Source organism: Botryllus schlosseri, chromosome 11 (assembly GCF_051294905.1).
Source record: "Botryllus schlosseri isolate E-star chromosome 11, Bs_hap1, whole genome shotgun sequence".
Classification (NCBI taxonomy): domain Eukaryota; kingdom Metazoa; phylum Chordata; class Ascidiacea; order Stolidobranchia; family Styelidae; genus Botryllus; species Botryllus schlosseri.
The window spans coordinates 18,975,568-19,001,198 of NC_137246.1; the positions used below are offsets into that span (position 1 = coordinate 18,975,568).

Genomic DNA, 25,631 nt, shown 5'->3' on the forward strand with positions numbered 1-25,631 from the left:
CTCATGGATACTAAAACAACAGATAACGTCCGGTGTCAGGATCCAACACTTCAAAGGTCCGCAAATTGAGTATATGTGATATATATAAGTTTACAGGAGGTGTTCCCAACCGGGAAGTAATTCTTCCCTGGGTGGTATTGTGATGACTTCAAGGCGTGGTTTCCAAAAAAATTTGATTACAAAGAAAATTTTGTCCATTATATATTTAGGGCCTCTGAATCTGGACTAGTAATGCCAGAGGAGGCAAACTAGGTAATCTGGTAAACTTGGTATTTTTATTTCAGATTCTGGCTCTCCTTCAGAAATTGTGAGTGTTTTATTCCTTTTTGAGAGTCAGTTGCTAGTGAAGATCAGGTCAGCCTTATGCTATCACCGATTTCATAGACAGTTCTTTTGATAGTTTCCAAAAGCTATTACCTTAAATTATGGTGAGTTGGTATTTTAGAAAATACTGTAAAGCGAACGTATGATGTACTGGAACAGCAAAAACTGTACAGATGTAGGCGCTGTTGAGCAAAACTGAACTGCTTGCGTCTGACAGCTCAACACTCAACACACAAGTCACGCAAGGCTGCAATCTGGTCTGGTAGTGGCGGGCTTCTACTCAAATAGATCACTCACGTAGGGTACATCTTCTTCCTGTGGTCGGTGGTACATATTTATTTTAACCAGATTACAAGATTGACATGTTACTGGAATGAAGTGTCATAAAATCTCTGGAAATTGCTGTAGCCTACTATTACTGTATCATTTGCAGCAAGAACCACATCCACTTTCAGCGGTTGCTGCTTGCTGGTATATATTTGTGGAAAACAGGCTGCAAGATTGCGATGTTGCTTGAATGAGGTGTCATATAATCTATGAATGTTGGAGTACTATCATTTTATTCTGTTTTGTTCGCCGCCCGGTACGCATTGACCCTAGCTTTCATTAAATATGTCATGTCCATTGAAAATCGCGAAACATATAGAGTACGCATCTTTCACTGTATGCAAATTTTCACCTTCTTCCAGATAGCTCGAAATCGCTCACTGCACGGAATTTCGCGAATCCCATTGTCGTGGTTTTGAGAACTGTGTACTAAGTGCTTTGCGCCCAGTTTTAGTAATATGAATCTCTACAGGAGAGTGTAAAATCTAGTCAGTTAGGATTCCATCATGATGAGTTCGGATGAGTATATTTAATAAACTTGGATTATATGTTACCAGATGAAATTCTAAAGCGTGTGAATGGCATTGTGGTTCACTGTTACTACAGCAATGTGTTTCAAGTCTAGCGTAACTCAAAATTCTTTCCTAATGTCCATGCTCTTCAGCGAGTCCTGAAGTGCGCAGGCAGCGACTTACGGAAGCATAGAGGCAAGCCATGTTGAATTTGAGTCCATGGGAATCAAATTAAACATTCACACGAGCATGGTTTGGTTGGGTGACCGATTCGGGCACAGTTTCATGTATAGAATAGAAAACTCAATGCTTTTTAATGCTGGCTAGTTTTTTCATGTTCTCGAGAATTATTTCCGAACATCCACCTCACTCTCATATAGACACTTTCAGTCTGACATCTTCACTGAAATATTTACTTTATGGGACTGCGGGAATACTACGGTGCTAAAACAGTATATTAGAGCCTCTTCTCAAATGATGTATCCGTTGCGTAATAATGTTCATGTGGTAGGTTGTTGAAGCCTGTCCCCTGTAACCGCCTTCATAAACCACCGACTACGCGGCAACAATGACGTTTCGATTCCAAATTTTATTCCTTCCGCTTAATCAGTTGCAAAGACGTTCTTGACGGAGGGGTGTCATGTTTGCGAGAATTATAACGCGTCGTAAATTGAGAGAAAATAACGAATTCAAAAGGAACATCGTAAAAATATATGTAGTATATGTTAAACACGAAAACAATATAATCTCCAGGGTATCGTGGAGTGGATGCGTGCGCGCGAAACGCAGCGGCATTGCACAGTGGTAGGTAATGTTCTTCGAATATTATTATAGATACGTGGCAATTGCACGCGGTCGTGCAATAGTCGGATGAATAGCACCGCGAGTGATGAATATGAATTGTTAGGTTGGACTGTGGAACATATAATAACTGCGATAGCTCTTGATTCGTCGATCTTATCGTTGTTACGTACTGGATGTCGCGATATTCTATTCTATTACTGCGCGTCCACCGGAGCCGTTGCTTACGGGTAACTTGCCGGGTACAGTTTCGACGTTGTCGAATTCGGAGTCCAAACCCACTACACCGCCGCTTGTGTCACTTGGTGGTATCGCGGGACCGCCATTCTCCATCCACTGCCTCCAGAACTCGTTGAGGTTGTCGGATTTCGTGCTGGAGCTGGATGTCTTGTTGCCGCTGGTCTTGTTAGACGAGATTTCGTTTTCGGAAGACGCCATGAAGTTCTTGTTGATGTCGTCCTTGCGTCGCTTTTCTTCTTCAGCCGCTCGCCGGCGCATTTCTTTTTCCAAGCTCTCTTCTGCAGCGGCTTCTTCCTCTTTCATTTCGTCGATTGTGGCGTCGCGTCGCATTGCGGGCGTTTGGAAAATGTCATGCTGCCCGGCGACTGTTCGCGACATGATTACTTGGCGCGTCTGCGTTTGCATACTGTACGGCTGTTTAGCGCCAACTCCTTGGCATGTCGCAAATCCTTGGTGTCTGTCTTCTTGCACAAGGTGAGCGCGTACTTCGCCTTCTTCGTCTCGTTCGCTGGTGACTCGAAACCTGCTGTCCATGATGAAGTCGTGACCTGGCGCGTCGCTTTTGAAGCATTTCGCGTACCAGCGACGCAGGAACTTTACGCAGGCGCATTTGCGGACGTACTCTTGAAATTGCCTCTGCGTGAGGATGTACACCGCCGGGTTCAGAAGGACACTGATAAAACTCAGTATCCGCACCGCGGTGTTTAGTTGAAAGCACGTGAAGCCGTCTGCGCCCATCAGTGCCTGCGAAAGAAAAAGCGTTGGCTCGGATCGAAAGTTTGATTTTGCCTGTCGCTCATACTTCTGTGGTGTAGAGGAGGTAGGTGATACGCTGAGGTAGCCAGCACAGCGCGAAAACGATCACGTACGTCAGTAGCGTGCGCGATACGCGTAACTGCTTCTCCGCATTTTTGTGGACTATATTCTTTTTCCGTGATGAAGAATGGCTTCCTGCAAAAGTTATGAAACGATAGGTCATTGATTCTTAGTTATGTGATTCTTTAGTAAATATCATTTTACCTCCGGTACTTCGCTTCGACGAGGAAGAAAGTTTTCTGCGAGGCTGAGAGTTACTGGAGTTGTTCGAACTCTGCCGGTTGTAGGTCGAGGTGTGTTTGTGTCCGTCGTGGTCGTGGTTTTCATGGTTCAGGCGTGAGTTTGACCTCGAAATCAACCACGTTGAGCTCGTCCGGTCTTCGTGCACGTTTCTGCTTGCCCCGTCGTGCGGGTAGGAGTATCGTTGGTCTTTCCGTGATGTCCCGCTTCTGCTGTGAATTCCGCTGTCTGTAGACGTGGTACGATGTTAATTCTGTTCCTATTTACCTCTATTCAGGAACGGTACGGAGGATATCAGTGTCGAAGTGTTTTTAGCTTTTCGATGTATTCTAGTTAGTGTTTGACTACCCGCTCTACTCAATAGTTTTCAGCTTTTTTAGGCAAACCTATCCTTGAAATGCTTATAAATGTACTCAATTAAATGAAATCGCTACTGCTACTTGCACTTCATTCGAAATTTGCAACGTTACTTCTACTTGAGCGCCAACGATGACTACCTTGACCACCTCCGTCCGGGTAGGACGTATGTACCATACCTGGAAACTCCGGCGTTCCATTAGCTGCATGCATCCGTTGCTCGTGATCACCGCTTGGGCCTTGTTGCATTTTGCTCGGCTTCCGATACAGTTGTCTCGTGACATCGTTCAGCACCGTACTTTGTACGTAATTGATTTCGGCGCTCGGCGTACGCACGTGCGCGACTCTATCGTCAGCGTTCGGGAAAAAATGATTGTGGTACGGGCTCGCAGATTCCACGGGCGTGGGTGGTGTCAAAGCCGACGTAGTCGTAGCGGCCGAGTATCTCTTGTCGACGCACGGTATCAGTGAGGTCTGGTCGGTAGCCATGCTATCCATGGAGCTACCATACGATCCGCCGCTTTCTCGTCTGCTACCCGAGTTTCGCGTTAGCAGTCTAGTCGAATGCGTCGTCCGCGCGCTTGCGGATGTGCCGTCGAGTATACTCGAGCCGTTGCTGATCCTGAGCAACTCTTCTTCTTCGTTTACTCCCTCTGTCTCGAGAGGATGCTCCTCGATTGTTTGCGGGATGTTTTCGTTTGTGGAATCGTGGTACAGCGAATACTTCGCTCTTGTGTTACCGCTGCGCATGCGTACGTGGTTTGCGTGACGTGTCGCGTCGTCGGATTCCAGCCCCGGCGCCGCTTCAGTTTCCAAACTTCCGTTGTCCACCGCGTTTGCGGTTTCCAAACACTGGTTGTTAGCTGCGGTGAGTTTCTGGTATCGGTGAAGGTTGTCAGAGCCTTCCGGTTGGTAGTTGGACTCTTCGAAACTGAGGGCTCCTGGCGATTGTGGCGCGTTCCTCGAAGACACGAGAACTGCCGCGTTTTGGTCGCTGTTGTCGGTAAACGACCTGTTCTCCACGCCGTCGTGTGGCTTTCGCAAGAGGACGTACCGCATGAAATCCGACATACGTCGGCTCATGGAGTCGGTGCGGCTGCTACGCTGGTTCGTCTTTTCCCTGAGGTGTATCGAATGTGCCGCGTTGCCGTCGGTGCTCGACTGGTTAGCGTGGAAATGGGTGGTCGAAGTCTCGCTCATGCTAAGCGACATCCTGTTGCGAACCCGTCGTCCTATCAGGCAGGCGATGGACACGTAGCTGAACACGATGATGGCGAAAGGCACGAAGAAACCCAAGGCAAGGTTGATCACGAGGACGTATATAGTCGCGGCCCGCGACAGGTTGGGGTAACACATCGATTGCAAGCCGTCGAATTCGCTGAAATGCTTGACGACCGCCTCGGCGGTTGTCGTTATCATCGTTCTGTACACTATGGTAGTCATCTTGACCTGTGATGATAATAGGAAATTAAGACCAGATCATGGTTTTTGTTGATATGTTTAGCACACTCATTACCACTTTTTGCCCTTCGAAATGCATGGCAGCGTTGTAGACGTCTGTGTATTCGTCCAGAGGAATGATGTCTCCAATTTCTGCGTCTATTGTGCCGTCCCAGTCTTCTTCGTTAAGGAGCTCTTCCCAATCATCTCCGAGTAAGTCTGCCCCATACTGTTCGAGTAGGTCTTCGTCGTTGCCTGAAAAAACACGAAGCTAATAATCCACGGTTGTGGTACTTCCTTCGTTTCCGATTAGGCTACCTGAAATACCGTCTAGTTCGTCCAAGTTCTGCGGTGCGTATGTTTCCTCGATGCTAACGAGCTCGTCGAAGCACAAGTGAAGATTCACGTTGCCGTAGCTTTGAACGTATTCAGCGTTAGTTTCCTCCGCTCTCGCCAACAGCGTGAAGCACGCGTCCAAGACTCCCATGTCGGCGAAATAGTTCACTTTCTGCTTTTCATACGGTCGAGTTGTGACTGCAACAGTACATATATCACGTAAAAAGTTTTTCAAGCCATCTTATAATAATGCCAGTACATACTTGACGGGGCGTTCCATTTGCTTCTGCAAGAAAAATGTGAACGTTACATTAGATTCCTCCAATGTGGATATTCTGTTACTTTGCAAACAACTGATTGATGAGTTATGATTACCGGAAACCCCGTTTGTATCTGTACAGTACATGGCAACGTTTACGTGTCACACACGTTTAGACGTGCCGGGGCCTACGATATTCAATGAATGACGTGCTTACTCCTTATCATTACCAACAATGAGTTTACTTTGGATCAAAGTCGAAGAACGAATGGCTAATTGGCTATCGAATATAGTCTATATCGGTCGACCCTCTCATTCGGTTCAACCTTATCGGGTCAAGCGAAACTGCCCAGTGCCCACCCGGCAAGCAACGTGAAGCCGCCCGACCGCAACCCATTAGTTTTTGGCACAAGAAGTTATATTGATGTACATTTTACAATGATACACACCCTTTTGGCAACCCCACGCTGGTGTAGTTGGTCCCGGATCGCCGGTCATACGCCAGCAGAGTGTGATTTCCTTGTTGCCCGGCGGTAGGTAGGTTGTCGCGATTCATCACACGACTCAAGCTGTCTGGGGAATCGCTCTCGCTAGCGATTAAATCGGGATTGACCATCTCGGGCATCGTGAACGCCAAGGCTATTATCCACATGACGATACTGATGCCGATGATAATCTTCCTCTGAAAAAAGGCATTTCGTAAACACAACATCATAGTATGGGAAGGACCTTTTGTGGATTATTGCCAATTGTTCATCGATGCACAAAATGCGCTTGCTGATGATATTGATACGCGCGTTTGACTGCATTATATATGAAGACATTCATAATTCCTTGATGCACTCGTTTGTCATTCTACTCACGTCGTATTTATACCGTTGACACCTCATGGACTTCCATACGGCCGCGCACCTTTCAACGCTCATGCTCGCCAGGAGGAAGATGTTGACGTAATAATGAAAGTTGTACCACGAGTTGATGATCCGCCAAGTCCGTTGTTTGCTCGGCAAGTCGTCGGCAAACGTCGATATGTTGGTGGTCAAGTTCATGTCGCCAGCGGCATATTGAGCTGGGAGGCAAATTAAAATGTGTTGAACTACACGTGCGCGGGAGAACGATTGACGTGTTCATAATCCAGCTGCAACGCCGCTGATACGATATTGCACCGATGCAAGGATATTGCATTGCGGTTATCAGATTGTTCCCTGTGGAATAGGTATTTCTTATAGGGCGATCCGTTTGTGTTATCATGAACTGGATGTGCGCACACTTAATAACACCAAACCGTTGATTGATGGGTGAATTCAAGTTTCCGATGCTGGCCCTTCCAGCCGACAAGAACGCGTGTTGGCATTACGTAGTTGCGGAATGAATTACCGCTTCGTTGACATCCACATACATCATACCGATTGCGTATGATAAAACTGTGCCTGAAGTGAATTTTCGACTGCGGCCGAAGCGGAATGCTATCGTCATGCAGGCTACTAGAATTCGCGAACGCCAGCGTTACTGTTTACACGACCAATATGTAATACAGATGGTTCACACGGCTACTGTAACTGTAATCCGACGTGCCTTCTATCGTGAGATTTTCCGCCGAAAAATGAGCATTAGCATACCTCGCACGCTATCCGACACGGTCGTAAGAGTTTATGGGTAAACGTCGAATCTAGTCGACAATTCGATTACGAATGGCGTCGGACTATCGTAAAACATCAATGCGTGCGTTGTATTCGGTATTCTCGAGATAAGCGCTGTCCAAACCGTGGCATCTGTTCATTTTATGGGTTTGTTTGTTCGTTGTGTGGATTGCACCGTTTCAACCCGTCTCGATTGCTAAAATATGGCAGGAAATTTTATCAGTACCGCATTTAATTTTCATAGCACTGCAAATTTCTTAAATTTGTTTTGGAAACGATATCAAAGCGATAATGGTTCCCCTATTGGTAGTAACACTTGTAACCAGCGTAGTTCCGCGCTCACATTTACTGAAAAAAAGTAATTTAATAGCGGGCCGCGAAGAATTTGTTTAAAACCAATATTTGTCTTTCCCTGCCACCCTGTATTATCGTCATGCATGGTGGGGCGCACGCACGTAAGTTATTGTGATGGGACAATAAGTGTGGAAAATGCGCTGCGCTGTGTAGACGGTTGTACGTGACTAAACGAAAATTAAAAAAAAGTTGTGCTGGCCGTTCCTCATTGTTCATTACGTAGATTGAAAAATTACACATTCGAAATGCGCCGTGCATGTCATCCTACGTGGTGTTGGAGATTCCCGAAGGTACTGGCAAGTTCAGATGTGTTCGATGCAACGCTCTTATCAGATACAGTTTTGCGGTTGCGTTATCGCCTTTTCGCCTAAAAACCGTTACAGATTGGCAGCGATGTCACCTTCTATTCGCCGTTAGCCGTGTTCCGGCGTCGTTATTTATCGTGAAGGTGCCCACGAAACACTGCCACGCGATCAATCTTGTTTCCTGCATTTTCATTCAAGCTTGTGAACTTTCGTCAAGTCGAGATTGTCAATTTTATCCAGAAATATGCGTCCTTCATCGCCTGCCGTCGAAATGTATTCGCACGACCCTCGGGATCAGCCCCGTTGACAGATTGTAGCTAGCGAACCGACGGTACCGCAAACCACCCGTGACGAGGCTATATTCTTCGGAAGAAGATGGCTTAAGCCGAATGTGTTGCTGTCACTTAACGTTGCCCTGGTTTGCGTTGGCCCGGACTGGGGATTATTCGGATTTGAGCAAGGCGGTGTTGCAACCGCTGTGGTCTGTCAGCATTTGTTTCTTGTTCAATTCAAATATCTGTCCTTCAATCGCCCGAGTCCACAGCAGACCAACGGGTTCTGCCAGCGCATTTTATGGTTAATTAAGAGGCGGTTGTTTTGGGTTCGTTCTGTGTCGTAACCCCACCGTGATGGTTAATGAATTCCTCTTTAAGAACACTCACCGTGTCATAAATGCATTGCTACATTGGTTGTGGCATGCTTTATCGCCGGCTATGTGTGTCATAAACTGGAGGAGGTGATAACTTACCACTCGATTCAAACATTTCTTGCTTCATCGCGACCATGTTGTGGGTCATCACGCTGTTGCTGATGAGCCATATTAGGCACACTAACAGGTCAGTCAGGGCGATTTGCACCATGTAAACTGTGTGAACCGAGTTCCGAACCTGCCGAAAGAGAGTTAGAATATTACACGGCGATTCCCAGGCGATATCGATAACCGCCGAATCAGGTGTCATTGGCCTCAGTCACCATACTGGTTATACTTATAGGTTACATTTTCCAAGGATGCTCAGTCGAAATCCGAACTCCGAATTGCATCAGATTCCGCAGTATGCATGGGTTGAGGACTTCGAGACGCGCCGTGTTTTGTTTGGAGAATTTATAGACTTATTTAGATGACGCGACATTCTGATCGTATGACGTATAACCGAAATTATCATTACTTTGTTGTGTTCAGCAAAGCAGATTATAACATATCGGTACGCACCTTATCTTCAACTGTAGCCTAAGTCGTCATTGTCTTGGATATAGAGCGTTGGCAATGTTGGAAATTCCGCGTTGTTTTACTGCACCGACACTAACTATGTTCATTGTTCATGTTGTGGTTCTAGGTCTACTTTTTAACAAACCGACATTTCATCGATTACGGTGTGTAGACGAAGCAACACCAAAGTCCGAACTCTTGGCTCCAGTGGTGATTTACTGTGCCCGGATGTCTTTCTAACGGATCTGGGGTTATTCCCTGGTGTGGCGCGGTGTGTATTATAGGCAGCGTTTGGTGTCATCGAGCATCTATCATCTCATATCAGGTTGATACAGCGTAATGGTGCACGTTGCCTGCTTTGAAGTGCCCGCTTTGTTACTTGTGTCGCGTAAGTAGCTGTTATTATTAGTTGATCTGATTCGAAATAGCACACTCGACTATGGTTATTACGCAGAGTTCTCATTTTAAGCCCCCTTCAACGTTCTATTTATTGGTCCTCTCCAATCTACTGTAACTAAACCGGCGTGGTTAGTGTCCTCTTGAAGATCGGTGGTTACAAAATTCACCCAGCTGCCATGGCCGTGGTCTCTTTTACGGTGAAGATTGTACTGTCACACTGGCACAGCCCTTTGTCTTTGAATTAGTAAGAAATTATGATAAGTGGCCAGACTGGCCACGGTCCATACAAGCCAAAAAGCGTGAAGCATCGTCGATGTATTTTAGAAGTATGGACGACCGTTACCGATGCCTCCATACTCAGTTTTATCGTATAGCTTTTTGTCAGTTATGGTGCTCGAGGCACATTTCATGAAACGGCGCGTGCCAACTAAAATTAGTTCGGCCTCGTTCCGTTGTTTCTAACTATAAACCGTTTTAGGCTCGTACCAACCTGCTTTTTATGGAGCAGCATGTAGAGCATGATTGAATTCAATATCCCCCCGAAGATGCACATCAGTATTATTCCCACATGTTTTCCGATCAGGGTGCCGAAATACGCTTCCAGTTCTTCGGCGCTGGCCATATTCCACGTTTCTGTGTTATATCCAACTTCCGAGCATGTATTCTTCGTTGCCCGCTGGCCTGCCGGCTTCAACCCTACGATTAGACTTATGGACGGTGAACCTAGTAATCACCCATCGCGTAGATTTTCTGTGAATATGCAAAATTAGGAAATATCCGTCTAATAACCACGTTTCGCGTGGTGTAGACAGCGTATAGTCTGCACAAAAAATTGAATCTTGTGGACTAGTGATCTTTCATTTTCGCAATCCCCATCTACAGAATGCGGTTCCGACAACGGCACGATATGCGTATAGACGCCAAGAGAAACTCAAGCTAACTAGATCAAGCTCTCTGCCGTTGAAAAAGACGAATAGCCTGCGGTAATCCGACGCTTATCTCCCGTGTCTGTGGACAATGCCTTTCTCTTTTTCAATGCAGCGCAATGGCTCGAGACCTCAAGTGTATATACAATCTGATCACTCCGAAGCCTTTTTAACGCTTGCGTTGCTTCGCCTTTTTCCCTACTCTTACTGTATGCGAGTGCGAGTGTGATAGCGTGAAAGGCTTGAATGGGAAAACAATCTTATTATGCTTTGATAATATTTCTTTGGTAGCGGTGTGGATTTATAAATAACCAGCTTAAACTGATAAACTATCGCCATATACTCTATTGTGAAAATTTGTAAAAAGGCTCCCGTTAACGCTTCTGAAGTCGGAAAGATAGCGGCTGTAAATTGGAACAACCGCAGCACTTTTCTATTAATACATTTCAATCGTGGACTACAGTATATGCGCAGACTTATGCTTCAAATACCGACCGTCGGTCGGTTTTGAATTGTTTAGCGCAGCGCATGCGATGACATTGCGTTTCGACTCTATAAACTCCGCATCCCACATTCGTATACAATTGCTCCATTATGATATCAATTATGTAGCCTTTGTAACTGAAACTTCGCATTATTGACGTAATGCGTTTTACGCAGACTCGACTCTCCGATGACTGTTTTCATCTTTTAGAAATTTCATTATTTTATTTCTTCCCCTCCTCCGTGACGTCGCAGCCAAGCAACACAAACGGGATGTCTTCGCCCCACACAGCAATTCGAATATCGAATTCGAATCCAGTGTTAATTGCGATGATCCAAATCGAGTACTGTAAGACGATATTTTCAAGTATTGATATTATACACCCTTTTTCCCTAAGAGTGATATTTTCATGTGGAATTGTAGCTACGATGTTTCTTAGCCAACGCGGAAGCTTTTAAACTTAAATCAGTCGTATCACAGCATCCAAAACATATAGAACAAAGCTACGCAAGTTCGTAGAAATGACATTTGTGAAGTTGTGATCGACCGACGGCATTGTCACAAAGTGCAATGGCATTGATATGGCCGAGAAAATACTAAACTATCTTTATGTGGTGTAGTGCTGGCATTATTTTCCTTTTAGTCGCATAACAGGTACCTATTTCTCAACAGTAGGGCGATTTTTTTTACCTAAAAACGGAAGATTTGCATCTAAAGACGTAAGATTTCGACATTTGTTTGACCTTAAAAATTTTGATCTCATGTATGTAAATTAGGCGTTTTTCCACATAATGTTAGAATTGTACTACTGTTCTTCATTTCTGGTTGGAACTGTCTGTCCGTACGAAGTATAGGCCTGAAATATTTTTTTACTCAAAACTGACAAATTTTTACATGAAAAAAACTTTATTTTACCGAAATATAAACCTGCGAAGAATCCCAGTAGTTGGCTACATCACGCATTATGGCAGAAATAATAAAAATTTGTTGTAGCACAACAAAAGGTACTTCCCTACATTCTCGGGTAGAAAGTGTCTGTCCTTACTAAGTAGCTTGCCCAGAACGGAGAAAGAACGTTCAACAGCAGCAGTTATTGGCTGGCAACACTGAAGTTGTGCATGTGCAATGTGCATACACTGCTAGTGACACATCGTGTTGCTTCGTTGTGACAATTTTGACAATTTTTCGAAACTAATGCTACAATTTTGACTTATTTTTACATGTCAAAAAAATCGTCTTGCTCATCCATTACTCTATGACATCGTAATGAATAATACTCGATTGGACTCGAATGAAGATACTAGTTTAGGAATCGAATCACTCAGGTTCTCGATCTTTCCCGGGCCAAGTAATAAGCTGGTATATCTCGTGTTTGTCGTGACTGGATTTATTACCGCGACATCAATGAGTCCTACTTCAAGAATTTTATCACGCTGATAACGCGGTACTCGAAAACACCTCGTTCATATTTCTGCGACCGTCGTGTCCCGTATTCGATTCATGTTAATTTATGGTCGCGGCCGCTCTGGATAACCAATGAAAACTTATCCTTTGCACTTAATTTACTTGTGCGATAATTGCGCTGCCGTTTATGTGCATTACGACGCTCCAGTAAGGTTACCGTCGATCGCCGACATCGCTGCGTCGCGATGTGTATAGATTGACCTTACTGACTTTATTTGCTGTGTTACCATGCCTGCCGGTTGTGGAACAGGTAAATAAGCGATCTCTTGTAATTTATTTGTTATGCTTTGAGCAAAGCCTGATTGAAGTGGATATTACAAGCGTGCAGTACAAGTTCTAGCCGATTTCATTTGTAAGAGTCATTATCTCCAAAAGCGTACCCGCCCGTGGCGATTCTCTACTGCAATTTTTAATCTTTATTCTGTGCCGCGTCGCCTTTTGACGTCATTATATAGATTTTGGAGATAATGGAGGGAAGTAGTTTTGTAATGCATTCCGCCTTGTCCCGATTACGTACTAATTTCTAAATAACGTTCGTATCGTGAAAGTGAATGTATCGACGATTGGAGACCGTAGTGATAATCGAGAAGAAGACTATGTCAATTACAATGAGAGGTAATGGCCTAAAAGGTGTTGTATCAAAATTTAGGACGTGTACGGTGTCAAAATGAACCTGTGTACTTCACTTCATGTCTCATGCTACACTTTGCATCGCACCAATGCGTCGCGGCCATCGCGGGGATGTGTCAACCTATACCACGGTGTTTATTCTGTGCTGTCGAGCGTACGGACAAGTATTGCCAAACTGAGAGCACGCAAAATGCCGATAAATCATATTACAATAATCCTTTCAGTGCATGACACGCTGAAGGCGTACACGGTTGACATGACTGTCTCAAGATACTGATCGTGTATGCGTAGTTCTATAAACGGGGTTACACTCCCGACTCGTTTTTCTGGCATGGTTATGAATATTTCAGAGTAACAGAAGCATATAGTGGCGACGACAGTATTTCAATATTCATATTAAAATGAAAATATATTATACGTTGATAGGGAAATTATTGCGTGGACTTTTGCGAATATTCGAGTGTTTCTAGCGTGTGACCATAGGGACAAAGTGGCATAAGTGGAGTCCGATACAAAACGACTGTAATCCAAACGTTACAACAGCTTTCATTGAGTCACAGCGGTAAGATTCGAAGAACATTGGATTTGCGCCGTGTCGCCGCCGTCTGTTAACATAGCTTTTCAATGCTCCGCTATGTTTCAATTGACCTCTGTTGTAATTGCCGCACTTGTAATGTTTATCTTGCACTCGAGTTGGTTTAAGTTTTGGAAGTGAATGCTTTCATAGCCGACATCCTGCGAGCCGCCAATTCTCGAACGGTGACCCGCGAATGGGGAACGGTTTTCCCGGTTGATTTTCGACCGCTGGTCCCTGCACGTAACGTTCCCATGGAAAGGATTACTCGAGTGATGGAACGTTAACATGTGACAGGAATTCCCGGAGACTCGAAAACGCTGCCGTGACTGATTGCCTACTGATAAGCGCACTTGATTTGTAGAACCAGCTGCGCGCCAGATAGTATTCATGACCCACATGCAGTTTCGTCACTAGTTTCATTATTTCGTCACTCGCGCGAAATGTATACATGCGCGATGCGCGCGCTTGCATCGCGCAAGCTTTGGATACCAAAATATTATGGGGCTGGCCGGGGCCCCGGGCTGGCATCTTTTCACGTCACAGTAAGGATAACAAAAACAAGCGATTTGAACTTCTCGGTAACCTTCCGTTCGTTCACTAGTACAGTTGAGTCATGGACTTTGATTTCCCGTATCTGGTCTGCCTATCAAATCACCATGGGTACAGTAAAACTTGCCACGAAAGCGGCGAAGAGTGCCCTGGAAATCACGTAGATTATACATGAATGTGATTTTACATTTTAGTACACTTGGCCATCAGATAGTGTTTTGATTGGTTTAAAATTGCTTTATAGTGTTGCTTTATAGTGTTGCTTTATAGTGTTATTTCTTAGGAGTATTGATGACGAACAAGTTATCTTCCTCCTCCGGCCGCCGTATGTGTAATATTGAATAACCTACGTGATGGACGATGACGCACTTGCTTCGCCGAAGCTCAAGTGTTGTTTTGTTTGGCTGTGACGGGAGCTGATATCGTGTTTAACGTTCTTTTATGAACTATTAAATATAGTTTGTCTCAATGCCTTTTCTTTTTTCTCGATACAACTCTTCTGCAATCCAACTCGATCCTATAAGACTAAGTAAATGCGAATCGAACCTGGTGGCACTGTACTATTTGAAATCGAACTGTTTCTCCGGTTAATTCTACGGCTTACATTGCGTTGATTTGAAAAGGCTGCGTTTGAAAATATGCTCTTTCTTTCACTTGTATTTTTGTATCTCACGCGATAGCATAGGCTGCACTCATCTTATTTTTAGTTTCACAAAGTGAAATTTGGTCTCGCCTGCGCCCCTAAAACGACTTGTTTGCACTTGCTTATCGCTCGAGTATATGGCGTTAATTACGAAATGCCTGTGTACAGCACAGCCCAGTGATTCCGCGGTATTTGCAAAATTCCAGCGCTTCCGATATACTGAAGGTAAGCTGATAAGTTCAATCGGTCGACATCGGCTAATGGATATCTAATACAATACCTCAATTTCCGAGTCTCTCGGGTGTCAAATCACGCAATCATCGTCAAGTATTGATTCGAAGACGTGGTAATATATCTCCATCTCGATGTGCCGGAGCCGGGCCGGTCGAAAGATGACTTGCAGTAGCGTTTGGCTTTGTGAGGGAGGTTTGATTAAATAGATAACTAGTGCGCACAGTTAGTACAGTCTACGTTACACCTCATAAAATGCTGTGCTCATGACTTATGCGACATACGGTTTGGTCACGTTACCGCACTATTTCTTTGCGTATGAGCCACGTCTTGATCCCCCAATTTTAGTCATCATTGTCAGTTAGAATGTACCTCAACGGTAGGATGCGGGGCAAGGATCCCGATTTGTTATTTTACCAATTTACAAGTTTCTTTTACATAAGGTTGATGGTATCGAACCTGATCGTTTTGTTGGTGCTGACATATCGTACTTTCGTGAACTGGCAGCAAGCACTTTTAGTCAAAACTATATTGAATTAAATCAGTTTCCTGATCCCGTAACAATGCCACTCGCCTCTTAAGCTGTCGTGGTTGAGTTCCTGTCTTAAAGCATATCTGTATCATATTCAATTTTCCTCACCTCGACCCACTAGATGACTAAAATTCTAGTGAAGCAAAACTGCCACCGAAAAATATGCTGCGGAGTATATCCTAGTCCCGAACGGCAAGGAAACAAATAACCTGCTTTTGTCATCGACTTGGCAAACCTTTGAACACTTCACGGTAGTGACAATGACTAACCGGAGCGTGTTTCTCGCCCATGTCTTCTTTATCTCAAGATCTGACATTGTTTCAGATTAGACTGCAGGCGATGATACGCCTTCGAAGCAGCACGCAACCGTGCGGAAATCTGATTACGGGCGTAGGAAAAATTCGTCTTTTGTATTCAGAACGCGCGCACGGTTTAACGCCTCGTTGCTCTCAGTGAAATGCCTTTTTGGTCTAAAGCAGATATGTCAGACATACTGCCCGATGGACGATTTTATCCGGCCCACGATGCAACGCTGAGTAAACGAAAAAATGCTAGTATTATTCAGCGCATTTTTATCAAAGGGAATTCTTCCAAGTAACTAATCGCTCAACATACCAACATTTTCATAAACCACATTATATCCGTCCGGCGGCGATGTTGCATTTTCACTTCGTATCAACTCCGTGACTTCGGCACCATACTCCGGAACCGGGAAGAGCAAATAATCCACACGGACTGCAGAGTTTTAACGGAAAATGAACCGAAAACTAGTTTTTCAGAGGCCTAAACTCCAGGGCTAAGCCGGTGTCTGCGGGTTACAGTTCTCAAAGAACACACTGCAAATATATGTGGTCGCACTGCTAGATAATTTCTTGCTCAAAAGGTTCAAGCCTAACGAAGTCCTATTGTCGAGTTGTATCCATCAAATATGCACTTTAAAAGTATGGCAGTTATGGTAAAATAATTTTTTGCTGGTCATTTCACTATTTTAGTGCGGTGAGTAGCCTACATATCTCAGTTGGTCGGGTCCATAACTGGTCCGGCCGGCCCGCAATCGATCAAGGTCCGAAAACAGCCGATACTTGTGATATTTATTCAGCGCAAACTTGCAGCTACTTACGAAATCTAATTAAACATTCCAAATCGGAATGTCTCTTTAATTCGAAGATGCTTGAGCTCATCCGGTGTGCATGAAACTGCCTCGCTGATATAGCGCATTCGATAGTAATATGGGCCGTAAACTATTTACACATCTAACTTGACTCAGTCGCTATTGTTTGCCGATCAGCTACGCACCGATTCTGTACCACGCCCGCGAAATCCTATAACATTTTCACAACTCTTTGACATTATGATTTAGCGAAATCAAATACTACTTGTTATGCGTTTCTTCCGCGATATAATCGCTGAATTTAGATTTGTCCTTTACACAGAAGATTCTATGAGCGATATCACGATGTATTGGGTGCTCGAAACGGTTCCTTATGATTTGTAAGTGTTTCCTGATTGCCCTGATTCTCTTCGGTGACTGTTAAGCTGGGTGACTAATTGCGAAGAAAATAGTCATTTTTGTGGCAATCTTGGTGGTAAAAATATTCATGAGAGGCATAGTTATTGTTGATATTTCTTTCTTCCTCTTCAGTTATTTTTTGTCACGGGTTTTGGGGCTTCCTACGCCCGATTTGCTGCGACCAGTCCAAGATGGATATCATTTGATTTGACACCCCGAAATAACTCGTACCCTCTTATCACCTTGCCGTATATGTATGTTGTCATACAGGCACCATGATGCTTTCTGCCTTCATCATACTCTGATGGTTTCCACACTTACGGTTCTCAATCGCAGATTATGAGCCCTGTCAGTTTTTTTCGTTACTAGCCGCTGCTATTGTTTTATTGACCAGACATTCTGTTATGTTTTCGCGCTGCAATAGACATCGTTCGCAGAAGAGCGACCCCGAAACTCGGCAGTTTGCTCAATCATCAATGAAACATCTCGGAAATGGAGTGAGATAACTGTGTTTACCATACGATTCTACACTAGTGGGGGCGTGACGTGTGGGATTTATTGCTTTTACGGTTCCGTTCTTTTACAGTTTTTACGGCGTATATTCATGCTGAAAATCAATATTGAATTCCTAGCGTTAGTAAACAAGATGACCTATTACGAATGTGTTATTGCCAGTGTGCGCAATCAGGGTGTATGGACTGTATTCGTTGTGTGTATTCCGCCGCCTTCGGTTCCTATGCAACGTATACGTATACTCTCTCACCGAGTGTTCGCGGGAATTCACCTTAGAATGCGTTTCATCAAGCTTAACGCTTTTAATTTGAGAGCCCAACCTCAATTCCTCTCGCTTACAACTCTGAAGCTCGCCGTACTATAGTCGTGTGGTGTAATTCGTTTGATTGATGTTGATTTATGTGACTATGTATGGTCAGGCAAAATCGAATATCACATGATTCCAATCCAGTGGTACTCAGCCGTTGCATCTTCGCGGACCCCTTTTGGATCACGGACCCCGATCACCAACAGTTTTCCCCAACAAAACATCTATAAACTGCAATATAAATGTTTGCACGGTAGGAAATTTTATCTCAGACGAACATGATTCTGATGATGCGACATGCGAGTCCTGAAGTTTTAGCAATTATGAATCGATACTGTCTCATGCATTCGCTAATTTAAAAATATCGCAAATTGGGTTATCAATCGTTTTACAAAAATGCTTCGCAGACCCCCGTTCGAGAACCACTGTTCCAATCGGATTCCTATATTCACTCCCCGATCGTATCCGATTTTTTGAAATTATTCCTGTACTTCAAGGAATGAGTGCGTCAAAATAATTATATTGTTAATGTATATGTTTGTACCTACTTGTCAAATGCTAAGGATCTCATAGTAGGTGCGTGGTGTGATTGATACGGGCAAGTCAGTTAACGTGGTTGTTGAAAAATGCCAATCAGATGCGCTTGTACGATGAGAAAAAAAGAAGTAGGGCCTACCCGCAATTTGATTATTCCGGTCGACTCGATTTGAAACGCCAGATTCTCGCACGTAATCAAAATTGATTCGAACCGACTTGATTTGGTGAAATGATTACCGCGTCCTTACAATACGACAAGTGACGAAAGAGGTACACTTGCGATGTAGCAGTGCGGTGTATTCACGCTTTCCCCCATTACACCCACGTTCACGGGTGTCTTGCATTTCTAGCGGATACAAGCATACAGCTCACCGATTCATATCACTTGGCGAGTGCAATGTATACCCCGCCAGTCTTCTCACGCTATTCCTCGCGTTTACGTCCTTTTTCCCTTACCCTTCCCTTATCGATATCGGTTGCCTATCAGAAAAGATGTAGAGATCCCGATCCGAATCGGAAACGGGCGACAAAATAAACCTTCTCGCAGCCTGCAACATGATATTGTATCCGCAAAGTCCCGCGGTCCGGATTACCTGTCAATCGCCTGTGGCTAACTAGCGGCGACGAAGAAGCGTTTACTTTTTTGAAGAATGCCTTTCATTGTTTAGCGATTGTCGAAAGGCATAGTGCAACACACTGTGATGTGGCGGAACTTATTTTCCGCACGAAACCAACACGACGCGCAGCCTTCTCCGGATTACGATGCAGAAGCATGTGAATGATTGAGACGCACTCGACCGTGTGGTAGCGTAATGCATTTTCTAGAAGCTGGAACAAGCATTATCGTAATCTTGGTAATGAGCGGGGGTGCTGACGTTGCATACCTCGCGTGTAAAGTTTGTGTAAGTCGAGTTCAAATAACGTTCATTTTCAATGCATCGGTTTGTCTTGTAATGGGGTGATTTTGTGCGGAAATCATTCCGGGACCAAACTTGTTTTTCCCGGCATTCTTTTATCATTTGTTGATTTCACGTGCAATTTGTACGAGTACGAGAGCACGTATCATGAAATGCTCCGGTGGAACGATAGCATTCGTGGCACCCGCGGGAGGAAACAGTTTTCTATCCTCAGTTTTCTACCATCAGCACCACCATGCAACTATTTGCTATCCCTATACTAGTACTACATGTGCTACACCAACGTGTATCTCTCTACGACAGTGCGGGGCACTCGTCCTAAAATGGGTTTCAAATTCCCGCCTTGATTTATGCAAGGTTCAACCTCGCCGAATCGCTGCAATACGCTTGGTGCGTTTATTGATATTCGTTTTGCGACATCGGCAGAGACCTTATTTGTTGCAGTTGTCCCGTGAGAATCGCCGTTTCCGCGCGTTCAGGCACCCGATATAGACTGCCCGCGCCTCATGAGTGACTCATCCCGACCCTTAAGTAAATTCAATTGACAGAATCCATTATCCCTAGCCATAATCTGGATTATGTCCGTAATATCACGCACGACGTACATCGCGCGGTCAAGGTTTTTATACGAGACCATACCGATACGATTTATGTATGGCATGCTTCTTAATATGCTGATGGAGGTACCGCGAGTCTGTCTAGTCACACAAGCAAGTTCGTTAATTATCTCAGCTCATTGGCTATTAGCATTTTCATCAAAACACCACGTGATCGCTATACAAATAAAATATAGGAGGAGTCGTACCACTTGGATAAGTCTACCTTGACCTGCAGGTGGGAGATATATTGCTTTAAGGCAGTTTCGACCAACCTGAAATGTTTCGTGTTTCCTAACATTTGTTACGCACCGCTCGTTACTTTTTCTACCCCGATTACGAGCGTTCGTTGTTTTTGTTACGTTGAGTCGACAATTCGTGTTCGTCTTGCGTCATTTCGAACTCCAATCTGTCTTCAAGTATGAAGATTCTTCTATTCGTGGTAGACTGGTCGTTTAGAATTTGCCTTGAGTACCGCGTTTGAATCAAGCATTCATAAATTCGATCTTCACTTCGCCTCTTTCCTAAGCGCTGACAATTAAAGACGAAGAGGCATGTGTAATTGTGTGTATGCTGTAATTTTACGTTAATTCGAAAGTTGTTATACTTGTTGGTTGTTAGCATCGTGTCGGAATTTGTTGCCTCGGTTCACAATTCCGATGGCATCGTTCATACCTCCCTTAGAAAGTGCATGATTTTCCGAACACGATATACCAAGACTGGCGGGTTGAACCCCCTGTAATCTCCTGGAATGGGCGGATAGATGTGACCATTGCTTGGCCTTTGTGGTTGCTATGTGCATTGTGCATGTGCAGGTACAAACATCCAAGATTTCAATGAAGCTACTGTGATACCACTGAAGACTGATCAATAATTCCCCGCATCTTATGTTAAAAACAATTAACTCCCTCCTGTCACTAAGGAAAATACATTATATGAACGATAAAGTTGGTAAAGTGCACCACCCCCGCCCTGGATACGCCCATCATCCACATTGACCCGTCTGTGTTAGCGTAAACTTTCGTTTTTTACTCCTATTTATTGTAAGAAGAACACTAGTGAGTTGTAATCGACATAACAAGGGACACAGACCATTTTTATCTCTGAAATTAACACTTTATTTCTGTTCGTTTCATCGTAATGATATGTTTGGTTTTGAGGGTCGAGTCTCGAGCGAAACTTCATGACTTCAATGATGGCCTGGTGGGTCGGATATCAGATTGATATTCTCGGGCGGCGAAGGACCGCATTGGTCTGATAAGGCTGAGCCGTTGAACCGAATTTCCTTTACCGAAATATCACTCTAGTAGCGTTTGTGGTTTAGTTCTTGTGATGCAGGCTTGTAATGACTCGAGTCATGACTCGACTCGAGTCTGACTCGATTCACGATTTTTAGTGACTCGACTCATATTTTCAAATGCGTAACATGACTCGACTCGAGTCAACTTTATTATCTCGACTTGTACTCGAGTCATTCTGCATGACTCGAACCAAGTCCTATGACTCTAGACTAAGACGGCCAAGACAGACATTTCATTGTAACTTCGAAGAATAGTAAAGTTACCACGTTATTGGTGTGTCGTCTATCGTGCTTGATAATTGGAAAACATAGCCAGAAACTGTTACTGAGGAAAATTACTATATTATGAATGCGAGCCATTCTGTATCACTCGAGCGGAGTTGAAAAGAGTGGGTTGAACTGAAAACTGAACAGTGACCTTAATGACTTGAAGTCGGACTAGAGTCAAAACGCTACGACTCGGAGTCGACCCTTTATTACCTGACTTGGACTCGAACTTGACTCGGAGGTGAATTGAAAATGACTCGACTTGACTCGAGTCAAAACTATAAAAGTGAGATTGACTTGCGACTCGGAACCTTGTGACTTGGTTACAACCCTGTTGTGATGTAATGCTATTCGTTCATCAAATTGCTTCTGGGTGGAAAGACACCACCAGTAATTTTCATAGTATCACACACTACAGGTGCGTGCGCATGCGCACAACCGCAGGCTCCGAGGTGCGTTACTCTTCGCTATTCCTCGGGGTCTAATTGCGCACCAGTCGATAGTGACGATACGCCTACTTTTCATGCTTGAATCCCAGTAAATTCAACGTGCTATGTCGATAGCGTGAGACCGTTTATGCTTCAAGTGTAAGCTCGCCTTTGATCGCCAGACAATATCTGGATTTGAACGAAGGTACGACTACCGTTTGTGGAATTCCATCACACTGTTTCGCATTGCATTGCATAGCTTATTATTCACGGTCGGCCAGATGGTTGTTAGTTTATTCAAGTGTGAGAGATGTGGGAGTGTATGGTATGGTGTGCAGAATTTTAAAGATATGTAAGAAGTGCGAGTTCCCAGTCGATTCAGTCGACGAATTTTGCCGCCACAACTGCTATGATTTGACAATGTTCCGCCCGTCGCTGATCTGGTATTGCCAGGGCAATGTGCCGCATTTCACTATATGTGAACTTCAGGGAAATCTAAGATATCCCTGTTAAATTCACCTGTAATGGAACTGGTGGTCTTCCAATTGGCGCATGCGAAGTGTGCGCACCACCGCTGCGCGTGCATGACTCAGTATGTGACTTCGTTATAAATCACCCAGTGACAAACGCTTGCACGTCTCTCTGTCGCCGCTAAGCTAGTTATTGTCGCAATCGATGTGTGCTTTGTTTTATTTTGTACAAATATATTCCCCGTTCAGTCTTCATTTAAAATCAATGTATCATTTTTGTCGATGGTCTGTTAATGTCGATTTGATCTTCAAACAATGTTTTACTACTTGGGGTCGTAAGGACTCGTGCATTATCAACACATGAATGTTAGACACACTTCTCTTTACCATCGTCATTAGATGTACCTGGGTAGGCAGTATAAAAATGCTGACTTCGAAATCTTTTAGAAACGATCATTCACCGGATTCTGTGTACTGGCGTCGGTCAGGGACTATATTTTGATAATATGGGATACTCGTGCAGAAGTGTTCTCCTTGACATAAAACACTTGTCCAAGTCATACTCGGGGCGGGATACACAAACGTAATTTAACCACCCATTTACACCTTTGAACTCCCAATACGATTACGCCACCCATGCTCAATTTGTAAAAGTAGGCTCAGTGTTACTATTTCATCTCCGCCACGTCCGTTTATCAAATTTTCAGGGTTTCTTCAAAATCGTCTCATCCCATGCTTCCTATCCATAGCGTGATTTTGTGTGAATTTTGCTACTTTTCTGCAGATGGTGCGATAGCCCTAATAATGGGCGAGGTGTTTTGGGATGTTCGATTGCATGACCTCATACCCCAGGCAGGAATGGTAACACCACCAAATTAACAGTAACGCTGCGTAATTGCCCACTCTGCTACATTTCGAGAAAGGTCTTACACACCCATGACTGGATTATTTTTCGAGGTTACTTTTGAGCGAAGATAACTTGATATTGATGCTTCAACAGCGATTTACTCTCTTTCTGGGAAAATAGCCTGTGCCACCATCACTTTTCGCTGTGTTAGCCTTCTTTCACTAAGCAATCATTGACAATTCGGTTGCGAGACTTGACTATGTTAACATGCTTGGCTTCTGTCATACGCATGTTGACCTCGCCTGTCGGCGAACCTGCAATTATGCTGTAATGTTTGTCGAATCGTATGATCTCTGACCGGGGGTTAAGTAACTTTCTTGCTTTAGATCGTCCGTCACAGTGTAACCATCAGGTCCGGTGATGACGTGATTATGTTTGGGTGCCGAAAATACATCGGCTGTGTGCGAACAGCAGACGCTAATGTCTCGGCTCGTTAATGTTGACAGTGTTTTGACTGGTGTGACATTTTGAGGTACCGCCGCGGTCAATTAGTTGCAAATAATCTGCGCAAGTGTACCGCGATTCTGGGATGTTGCTTTACATTTGCGCGAGACTCGTATACTTTCTGTCCGAGACAATTGTTGTTCCACGAAACGACCGCGTCTGGGTGTAGCCGCATGCAATAAATCACTCACGCGACTTGCATTTTAACAACCGAGGTATATGTTACCATTCTTCCACATCGCCTGAAGCTGTGGGTATTCTTCTGCTGTTCGACGCCGACATTGGCGTAGCGACTACCATGCAAGTACCGGGAGGTCTTAAAAAGGGTCATCTGTCACGTTCACGCTGAATGACTGTTGTGATGCTGTTAACGAGTTTTCAGAAAGAGTCGCTTATACTCTTCCTTGACCCACATTTTACTTGAGTCTTGGTTTTGCCACCTGTGATATAAAAGGTCCCAATCTGTGCGCGCTACTACCACGGCAAAAATAATGGAGTCCTTATGTTATAATGATGTAATTGGGCCAGAAGCGCACCACGAAAAGTAACTTCCTACGCATGCGTCATGTCCAAACACTTTTATGGTGTCTGTACTTTTACCTAAATGGCGTTTACGACTTTTTCGCAATGAGATGCACTACCGTTGATGCGGAATCCCGCCTCGTGCCTCGTTTGCATCTTGTCTGGTTTCCGCGCCAGCCGAGAGATTTAGCGGAGCTTTAGATTAAACGAAATCGCTTGATATAACTGAAGCTAGAACTCGAAGTCATCTGCGTTTCCTCATAATTATTGTGGCCGCACGGGGCACTGAAGACGGCGACCCTGTCTCACGAAAGAGGTAAATGAGACCATATTTCCGTGTCCAGCATCAATTTTGCATTACTTGACATCACGGTATAGTCCTTCCCACATGACATCCCAGTTATTTTCAAATCAGTCAGGCAGTTTGGTGTGTCTGTGTGTGCGACATAATCTACCTTGTATAGGTGTATTTGGGTGCTAAACGCTGCTACATGTCACTGACATACCGCGTTGTGGCACTAGCGGGGAAAATGCATTGGTTATTGACCATCGCGCGCTATTCTTATTACTACTGAAAATTATTACCCAACCAAGAATAATCATAGGGATTTTGACCTTCCGCATAAGGCTCGATTAACCTCAACGATATCTTACCCATTGTAGGTGACCCGTGAGGTGACCACCTTCGCTCCCCGCGGCGCAATAAGGCCCTATATTTGTCAGAGGACAAATACCGGTTCAACCGTAAAGACCTGCGCAGCAGATATGTAGGCATTGCGTTTGCAACTGATCCTCGATAACATGACGTAATCAAATGTTAGCCGTATTCTTCTTCTCATCGGCAATGCGTTGTCAAGTAGCGAAACGCAACCAGATACTTCAGAAGTAAACTGTCTGAAATGTGGGCTGGTCGCGATCCGAAACGTTGCAATCGCTACGAAAGCTTACTTGTGATGTTTAATTATGGCTGTCCGTACCAAAAGCCAAGACGAACGGGTAATTACTCGTCTCCACGTTATTATTTGTGGGATCTACCGCGTCGCCGAACACTGTCTTTTGAAAATTTTGTTGTAACTGTGGGACCGCAATTGTGTCACTTAATTTTCATCGCGATGTCTCCTTACCTTAAGCCGTGATTCTACACTTACGCTTAGGGGTGCATTTAAAACAAATATCAATTTAAATCGGACATGTTTAAAACAAGGCCATGACGTCACGGACATTCAAGTGTGACGTCATAGGGAATTGGCATTGACAATTGGAAATATAGGGTCCTAATTTTACAACTTGAAAAAACGCATTTTTTTAAAGGGCTTTTGT

The 25,631-nt window shown here is 44.3% G+C and overlaps 2 protein-coding genes across 3 annotated transcripts in view; one reads left to right on the forward strand and one right to left on the reverse strand.

Moving 5' to 3' along the window:
• LOC145450255 (uncharacterized) overlaps positions 1–25,631 on the forward strand; it is a 69,861-nt gene that overhangs the window by 8,860 nt on the left and 35,370 nt on the right. For both annotated transcript variants that reach the window (XM_080328769.1, XM_080328768.1), the window contains exon 11: positions 285–307. In XM_080328769.1, the coding sequence (XP_080184895.1) occupies positions 285–307 (23 nt within the window). The remainder of the gene's footprint in view (positions 1–284; positions 308–25,631) is intronic.
• On the reverse strand, positions 1,733–11,161 carry LOC145450257 (uncharacterized). Its single transcript, XM_080328770.1, has 11 exons — positions 10,048–11,161; positions 8,700–8,838; positions 6,516–6,721; positions 6,102–6,334; positions 5,657–5,679; positions 5,376–5,591; positions 5,134–5,312; positions 3,797–5,066; positions 3,225–3,488; positions 3,007–3,155; positions 1,733–2,948 (listed from the first exon to the last, which is right to left on the reverse strand). Exons 1-11 carry the CDS (start codon positions 10,177–10,179, stop codon positions 2,154–2,156), a joined length of 3,606 nt encoding a protein of 1,201 aa, XP_080184896.1. The 5' UTR covers positions 10,180–11,161; the 3' UTR covers positions 1,733–2,153.